The following is an 8,316-nucleotide window of genomic DNA, read 5'->3' as shown; positions in this document are numbered from 1 at the left end:
CTGTTTTTTAAAAGATTTTTTTAATATGGACACAATATCTTTATTGAACCCAGTGCCCCAAATGTGCGAGGCAAGCGCTCTGCTGCTGAGCTATAACCCCAGACCCCTTCTCCGTTTTTTAACGTTAATAGTAAAGCTCCCCACTTCCTCCTTCTGGTGGTGGGGATTAAACCCATGGCTTCGAGCAACATGTATTCTACCACACAGCTACATCCTGGCCCGTAAAATTTAACTTTAGTTTTGGAAATGGGCAATGCGGAAGGCAAAATGTGACTTGCGTTTAACCTGCGGGGTGTAAGTCTGTGGGCCTGTACAAAAGGAAAAAAAGCGAGGACACAGGACACCCTTCTCTTTCGTTCACATTCTTTGCAGTAGAACTGTTGGCTCTAGAACACTTGGCCCCTGGAGGAATGACCTAGAATCGACCGCCAGTCGGCTCACCGGGCCACCTCCTCCCCTCTCCACAGAGCGCTCCGCAGTCTAGTGGAATTCCTCCCCAGGCCCTCCGTAGCCAAGGAAGCCGCGATTCTGCGCCGCCACGTGACGTCATCACCAAGCGCCCAAGTGAGCGAAAGGGATTAGGGGTGGGGATTCCCCCCACGACCTTATAAGGTCTTTTCCCATAATTCTCTCCTTCTCTTCGCTGTCGTCCCTTTATCCCAGCAGCCGCCGCCATGAAGTAAGCTTGGATTCCAATCCGCTTCCATCCTCGCGCAGAACCTCTCTGCGGCGTCCTGGGCATGGCTATTACTTGTAAACAGCCCCCTTAATGGGTTTTCACTTTTCGTTATAGGGTCGAGCTGTGCAGTTTTAGTGGGTACAAGATATACCCCGGACACGGGAGGCGCTACGCCAGGACCGACGGAAAGGTAAAAGGCCGCATTAGCTTTTTTTTCCTCTGAAAAGGAAAAACCGACCTACTTCAGTGTAAATGGCTTAATTTCTTACCAGTCTGTTGGCTTCTGAAAGGGTTCGGGAGTCTTGTGTGGAGTGATGGTTGGAATCAGGAATTTCTAAGTGAACCATTGAGGCTTGATGTAGAGTGAGCCAAGTGGGAAACGAGCGGTTTGTGTAATTAATGACGTAGCGTAAGCGAAGTAACCAGGGTACCCGGATATCTGCTTGTTAGACGGCCACAGGTCCTTTTGGAATCTCAGGAGGGACATGAGCAGAATTATCGGAATTTGATACCCCACCTTTGCTTAAAGCATAGCTTTGCCTCCTTGGGAGTACCGACCAAACGTAGCGACCTTGGGGGTATTAACTCAGTTACTAACAGTTATATGACCTAAGTTTTCTGGTCTCTGTGAGCCCCAATTTCATAAAATAGCTCTAAAATATTTTAACGGGTTTTTAAGCTCAGCGTCCTTTATTTGTATAGCTAGGTAGGTAATGACTTTGGATTTGTGACAACAGGTTTTCCAATTTCTTAATGCAAAATGCGAGTCGGCTTTCCTATCCAAGAGGAATCCTCGGCAGATAAATTGGACTGTCCTCTACAGAAGGAAGCACAAAAAGGGCCAGTCGGTGAGTGGAATACCCTTGGGTGTTGTGGGGCAATCTCTAAAGAAATTTAGCTTCCTGAGCATTGGTTTCTGTCATGTAATTTTTTGACTAAATGAGAGTTATTGAAATGTGCTTGTAAAAGCATCAGTGAAGTGAAAAGAGATGATGTACATTTTAGGCTTAGTAGTAAGAAGTTGAAATCTGAAAATATCCCTTTGTACAAATTACATTAGTTACATTTGGGTTATAGAGCATGATGGAGATGTTAATGCAGTTCCAGTGCGTGATTGAGTCTTCTTATAGCTTACTTTTTAATATAGTCCCCATAGGATTAGCACTAACATAGATTAACGTAGATCACTTTAGCTTCCCAACTTGTAGTACTGGTTCATCCTGAAACCTAAAATAAATTTTTGGGAACCTTGCTTTTTGGGGGGCTGTGTCCTTAGCTAGATGACAAGGTTTGTGAGGAAAAAAGTTTTGATTGTGATGGTAGAACTACATCTGTTATTCAGAAGACTTTGGGATATTTATGCTTATTTAGTGAGCATTTCCTGTGTGGAAGAGGAGGGAAAGTGCCTGCTGCCTGCATGGTAGTACACACCTATAATCCCAGCTGCTTAGGAGTCTGAGGGAGGCAGACCGAAAATTCAGGCCAGCCTGGACAATTTAGCCAGGACCTGTTTCAAAAGAAAATTTAAACAGGCTGGTGATGTAGCTCCGTGGTAGAGTACTTGCCTAGCTTGTTGGAGGCCCTGGGTTCAATCCTCAGTGTGGGGGTGAGGGGGAATTATTTCTACTTCCATTTTAAAAATGGATTGGATGACTATTGTCAAAAAATGGGATATTATAGGTGTTGGTGTGGACATGGAGAAGCTGGAACCCTTGTTCATTGCTGGATATAAAATGATGCAGCCACTATGGAAACAATCATTTAATTCATTGTTAAAGTCATTATGATCTGGCATTTCTTTTTTCTTATATCTTTATTTCATCTTTATGTGATGCTGAGGATCGAACCCAGTGCCTCATGCATACTAGGTGAGCGCACTACCACTGAGCCACAAACCCAGCCCATGATCTGGCATTTCAACTCTTAAGTTTATACCCCAAAGAATTGAAAATAGGTACTCCCTTAACTTGTATACTGATGTTAATAACACCATTGTTCACAATAGCCAAAAGGTAAAAATGAATGTCCATCAGAAGATTAATGGATAACAAAATGCACAGTTGAATAGCTGTCATTCCAAATGCTTGAAGCAGTAAGTATCTCTGGAATGGAATGTTTCAGGAACTTGGATTAGCTGGATATTTATAATGAAATATTTTGTTGAGGGACCTAAATCTAATTCATTACGGTTCTTATAAATAGCCTGAAGGTAATTTGATATTTTAACAACCTTTCCATTGTGGTTGCTCAAGAAATTTTGGATTTTGTGGTTGCAGATGCTCAGCCTGTTACATACAGGCTTAAAAAAAGGCTAATAACTAGTTGACTTCTTATGAACCTTGAAGATAGGCCAAGTGGAAATACAATATGCTTCCACTTTTATAAGTTATCTAGAGTAGGCTGGTTAATAGGGAGAAAGAATGGGGAGATATTGTTTAGTGTTTGCACAGTTTGAGGTGCATAAAAAAAGTTCAAAATAGATGATTTAAATAGTTCATAAGGGGCTGGGGATGTGGCTCAAGCGGTAGCACGCTCGCCTGGCATGCATGCAGCCTGAGTTCGACCCTCAGCACCACATACAAAGATGTTGTGACCACCGAAAACTAAAAACAAATAAATATTTTTTAAAAAATTCTCTCAAAAAAATAGTTCATAAGTAGAAAGCTTACACGTTTTATTTCATTTCAAATAATTGGCATTAATTTTTTTGTTGTTGAGTATGAGTCTTAAAAGACTTCATTAATTTGTTTTATAACTCAGTTTTGTTTTTAGTGTCTTAAGAACATTGATAAATTCAATTCCCCCCACTAGCCCTTTCTTAAAAATCTTTAAGTCTTATTAAAAGACTTAGGTTAATAAGTGTGCTCCCATGTTTTTGTTTTGTAGGAAGAAATTCAAAAGAAGAGAACTCGGCGTGCAGTCAAATTTCAGAGGGCCATCACTGGTGCATCCCTTGCTGATATCATGGCCAAGAGGAATCAGAAACCAGAAGTTAGAAAGGCTCAACGAGAGCAAGCTATTAGGTAAGAAATGGTTCACTGAACATTTCAACTCTTGGGGGTATATTTACAATACAGTCTAATTTGTTTTATTTTTTGGTACTGGGGATTGAACCCAGATGACTTTGCTGCTGAGCTACATCCCTGGCCCATTTGATTTTTAATTAAGAGAGACGGTTTCCCTAGGTTCCTGAAGCCTATCCTTAAACTTGGGATCTTCCTGCCTCAGCCTCCAGAGTAGTTGGGATTACTTATAGGCCATTGACACCATGCCAGGCTTTAATTTCTGTTGTGTTGAAATTCTATGTGCAAACCAAAGAGATGAAAAATTATGCTCTTTATGTGCCATATGAATTGTAATGCATTCTGCTGTCCTATAACAAATTAAAAATTTTTATAAAGTGGTAAAAAAATCCTATGTGGAGGGGCTGGGGTTGTGGCTCAGCATTAGTGTGTTCGCCTAGCCTGTGCAAAGCCCTGGGTTCGATTCTCAGCACCACATAAAAACAAATAAAATAAAGGCATTGTGTCGGACTACAACTTTAAAAAAAATATATTTAATAAGTAAAAATCCTGTTGCAACAACTTTGGAAAGTTGAGACAGGAGGATTGCAAGTTTGAGGCTAGCCTCAGCAACTTAGTTAGACCTTGTCTCAAAAGTTGAAAGGTCTAGGGATATAGCTCAGTGGTAAAGCCAGTTCCCGTACAATAAAATAAAATGGCATGTGCAGTAAAATTTACTGTACTCTGTAATACATGTTAACAAAAGTGACTTGATGATGAAATTAATCCCCTTGGATTTGGGACTTAGCCTAGAAATGAAAAATAGAAATGGGGGGAAGGAAGCAATTTGATAGTTCTAAAACTGTAGCTCCATCTTTAATTAGTGGTACTCTTAAGGAGTAAATACTTTGTCTAAATTTATCTTTAACTGCACAGGGCTGCCAAGGAAGCAAAAAAGGCTAAGCAGGCATCTAAAAAGACTGCAATGGCTGCTGCTAAGGTAATTGTGGGGGTTTTCTTGAATTCCTTAATATAACCAAGTTTTTGTTTTAAGCCAAAGAGTAGTAAGTGAAAGTAGATACTGAGACTTTATTGGATTTCTGGGTGATTGGTTCAGGTCTCTGAAGTTGTCTTTCTAGGAGTCAAGGCGTCTTTTTAATATTAGGTATTGGGAATGGGGAAAATAAATGTGGCTTTTGATTTTTAAACTTTATTTCTTAGAAAAGTTTTGGTAACAGTGTAGAGTTACACAGCTTTTTTGTTGCCATGATGTAAACTTTAAACTAGAAATTAACATTGGTTCTATACTACTAATAAAAATAGCATCCTTTTTCTATTTGGATATAGTTAGTAATCCCAATTGTGTCTCCTTATTCTCCAATCTGTACAGTATCTTTGTCTTTCATTATAAAGATGGAAATGAACTTTTAACATGGGGAGTTACATAAAATTTTGATAAAAGTTTTGTTAAGTAATGTCATATAATGTCATTATCTTTTTACAGGCTCCCACAAAGGCAGCACCTAAGCAAAAGATTGTGAAACCTGTGAAGGTTTCTGCTCCCCGAGTTGGTGGAAAACGCTAAATTGGCAGATGAGATTTTAAAATAAAGATGTCTATAACTCAGATGGTGTTGGATTTCTGCTCCTAAACAGGCATGTTGGGTCCACATGGTAATAGGTGTACAGTAAAGTTGAGAATTTAAGACAATTTCAAGTTCATTTCTTGGGGCTGGGGGTATTGATCAAAATTGTAGACTATTTGGTTAGCATACATGTGCTCTGGGTTTGATTTCCTGTGCCAAAATAAAATGAAAGTTCATTTCTCAGAAATAATGCCTTCTGATGTAACCCTTTTAATTGGAGAAATGTTAAAATAAGGCAATAAAGATGTATGGTTGAATGCTAGCTTTGTTTCAATGTGTCTAGGACACATTACACAGACAGAAAGTACTGCAGTGTTGCATAGATTTAGCCCAAGTTGACTATTCAAATACTCTTTTCTCTATCCATGACAGATACATTTGTTTTATTGGGTTTGCCTTATACATTGGGACCCCCCCTTCTCCCACCATTAGCTATTAGCTGATTTGATGGTCCCAAAAATTATCAGCTGTATAATCTCTTGCTCCCAGAAAATAGCATCCCCCTTTCTATTCTGGCTATATTATTCTGTCTCTGAACCCAGGGACACTGAATAAGAGTATATTGTACTATTGCCAGAGTAATTTGTTGAGCTGTGCCAAATAAAATTGCTCAGTAGACTGATGATCAAGAGATGTGTAATGTGATAAGGAAAATACTATAATTTGTGAACAGGCTTGTACTCTATAGATGACTTTATTAACTGCCCACCTGTGCTGAGTTGCAAGGATACAAAAATGCATAAGCCATGTCTTAAGGTTTCTCAAGGTGAGATTATGGTCCATGTCAACATTTCCTTCATCACCATTTATCCACGATAATGGATTACAAATTTTCTTCCCCTGGTTAATGTTGAATTCAGGCATTATTCTAATTGTTGGGTATAGTAAATAGGTTTGCAGAGAACCTGAAAAATAATTTTTATATGTAACCAGTGTTATGCAATGAATAAGATATACTGATAAACATAAGTGAGAAGATTAAGGTTTTTCTTGGGGAAAAAAGCCTTTTGGTTTCCTTTTTCACTAGCTGAAAAAGGAAAGTTAAAAGCCAAAATATCCAAATGAATGCTGAGGTGTTGTTCATTTTTGGACACCAAATCTCCCCTTGTAAAATGTCATTTCCCTTGTCAGATGGATCTACCAATTGTAATTGCCCTGGAGTCCCAGGGAGCTCAGAATGAGCTAGAAATAAACACTTGATTGCCAATTCTCAGTACAAATTTTAGCTTTACTCCCTCAGGAAGACACTCTTGACCACAAGAAACCACTTTTGTTAAAATACTTGTTTATTGTCCCAAAGGAGAATTTGGAGAATCAATGGACTTCTCAATGTGTAACAACAACACAAAACTGAACTGGTGGAGGGATGTTTTTATAACTTGGTTTTCTTAAATAGTATTTGCCACTTCCCATTTGTATTGTTTTTCTTTTTTTAGACAGGATCTTTCTCCAAGCTGCTTAACACCTTGCTAAGTTGCTAATGCTGATTTTGTGATCCTCCTACCTTAGATGCTCTAATGGCTGGGATTGCCATCTTGCTCCACCATGCTTTTCTGAAAACAACAACAAAAAAAACACCTTAGCTTCCTTGCTTGTAGAGCACAATTTTGTTTTTAAAGTTGTTGAGTACCTTGATTTATTTATGTGCAGTGCTGAGAATCTGGACCCAGTACCTCTCACATGCCAGGCAAGCACTCTACTCCGGGGCCACAGCCGCAACTCCGCCTCCTCCCAGCCCTTGTTTTTAAGTAGGTCTGGATAAATTTTCTAGGCATTATCCAAACTTGGGATTCTCCTTTCTCAGCCTCCCTAGGAGCTGGGGCCATGGGTGTGGGATAATCTATTAACTTTTCATATTTAGTTTTAAAGGGAGTTAGTTGACATCACAAGAGTGCTGAGGCAGGCTCACCGCATAAACAAGCCAGCTCCTCTGAGGGTAGATTTTGATATCCTTTTTCACTGTTCCACTCCAGGGGTGCATTACCATCTTCTAATTTCTCCCAATTACTATCAAGAAGTCTGCAAGTTAAGTAATTCTAAATAGAACCCAGCCCTAACAGTCTTGCTGTTTGTCCCTTGCAACTAAGCTACTATATGACCCTTACAAGGATCAGTCTTTAAGATCCCAGAACCACGTAGTTGGCAGTGTCTGCAGCCATCTCCCTGGGAAGTCTGGAATTTTTATTGGCTTCTGCAAGGTAATGCAGGTATCCAATTCGACAGGGAATGTAGGCTTTTGTAAGCACAGCAGATCTACCCCAGGAAAGGGTACCCAAAACCACACTGTACTACCAGCTTAAAAAAAAATCTTAATTAGGACCCTTAGCGCACATTGGGAAATGCAGTTGAAGTCTGTTTAGCCTCTTGCGCCCTTATAATACATTAAGTGTAAAACAGAGACCTTCCCCCTAAATTTATGTAAAAATATATGCAAATAAAGCTAAATGGCACTAGCTACCCCTTCCCATTTCTTTCCAACACGATTGGCTCATCATACATGCGGATCCTTCCAGAAAAATCCTGCTTATTCCTTGGGTAATTGCGGAGGCGGAGGTGGGGGTGGGACAGGGTTTTATAGACAGAAAAGAAAACTTCTAACCTTGAATGCCTTAGGTATTATAATCTTTGTTATGCCTGCATTTTCATGTGAATGTGTCCAGTGACATTTGCTAAAGCTTCAATATCTGATGCTTTTATGTCAGGTATCTCAAGGTAGACAAAACGAACTCATTTACCCTTTGGGGTGTCTCGGGAGGGATAAGAACTGCCCACCAGCTCCTACAAGTGGCTCTTCGGAACACGGGAAAGGGAAAAATAAAAAGGGAAACTGCCAGGACTTAAGATGGCTGCTCAAAATCCCTTCTATTTCCTAGGAAAGTCCTACCCGCTTCCAAAATGTCTGCCCGCAGTGCTGACGTCATTTGATCCGCTCCCTCAAACCAGAAAGCGAGAACACTCCAATCCGGGCTCAGTCCACGCCCTTGGCTTGC

The 8,316-nt window shown here is 40.1% G+C and overlaps 1 protein-coding gene and 1 long non-coding RNA gene across 2 annotated transcripts; one reads left to right on the top strand and one right to left on the bottom strand.

Annotated features, from left to right (window-relative positions):
* Nucleotides 1-575: 575 nt before the first annotated feature.
* Nucleotides 576-5,307, top strand: Rpl24 (ribosomal protein L24). Its single transcript, XM_026403546.1, has 6 exons — nucleotides 576-679; nucleotides 794-869; nucleotides 1,417-1,527; nucleotides 3,566-3,702; nucleotides 4,618-4,681; nucleotides 5,186-5,307. The coding sequence occupies exons 1-6, from the start codon at nucleotides 675-677 to the stop codon at nucleotides 5,264-5,266; spliced, it is 474 nt and encodes a 157-aa protein (XP_026259331.1). The 5' UTR covers nucleotides 576-674; the 3' UTR covers nucleotides 5,267-5,307.
* Nucleotides 5,295-8,295, bottom strand: LOC113193161 (uncharacterized). Its single transcript, XR_003302110.1, has 2 exons — nucleotides 8,211-8,295; nucleotides 5,295-6,879 (listed from the first exon to the last, which is right to left on the bottom strand). It is a non-coding gene; the product is annotated as an uncharacterized LOC113193161 (long non-coding RNA).
* Nucleotides 8,296-8,316: the final 21 nt, after the last annotated feature.

This window comes from Urocitellus parryii, chromosome 2 (genome assembly GCF_045843805.1).
Source record: "Urocitellus parryii isolate mUroPar1 chromosome 2, mUroPar1.hap1, whole genome shotgun sequence".
Taxonomy (NCBI): domain Eukaryota; kingdom Metazoa; phylum Chordata; class Mammalia; order Rodentia; family Sciuridae; genus Urocitellus; species Urocitellus parryii.
This window is presented reverse-complemented; position numbering and strand designations above follow the sequence as displayed.

Bases quoted from the DNA above. Each gene is read 5' to 3' on its own strand.
- Rpl24 (XM_026403546.1), top strand. The intron at 870-1,416 runs GTAAAAGGCCGC...TTGTGACAACAG, and splicing joins ACGCCAGGACCGACGGAAAG to GTTTTCCAATTTCTTAATGC. The intron at 4,682-5,185 runs GTAATTGTGGGG...ATCTTTTTACAG, and splicing joins CTGCAATGGCTGCTGCTAAG to GCTCCCACAAAGGCAGCACC.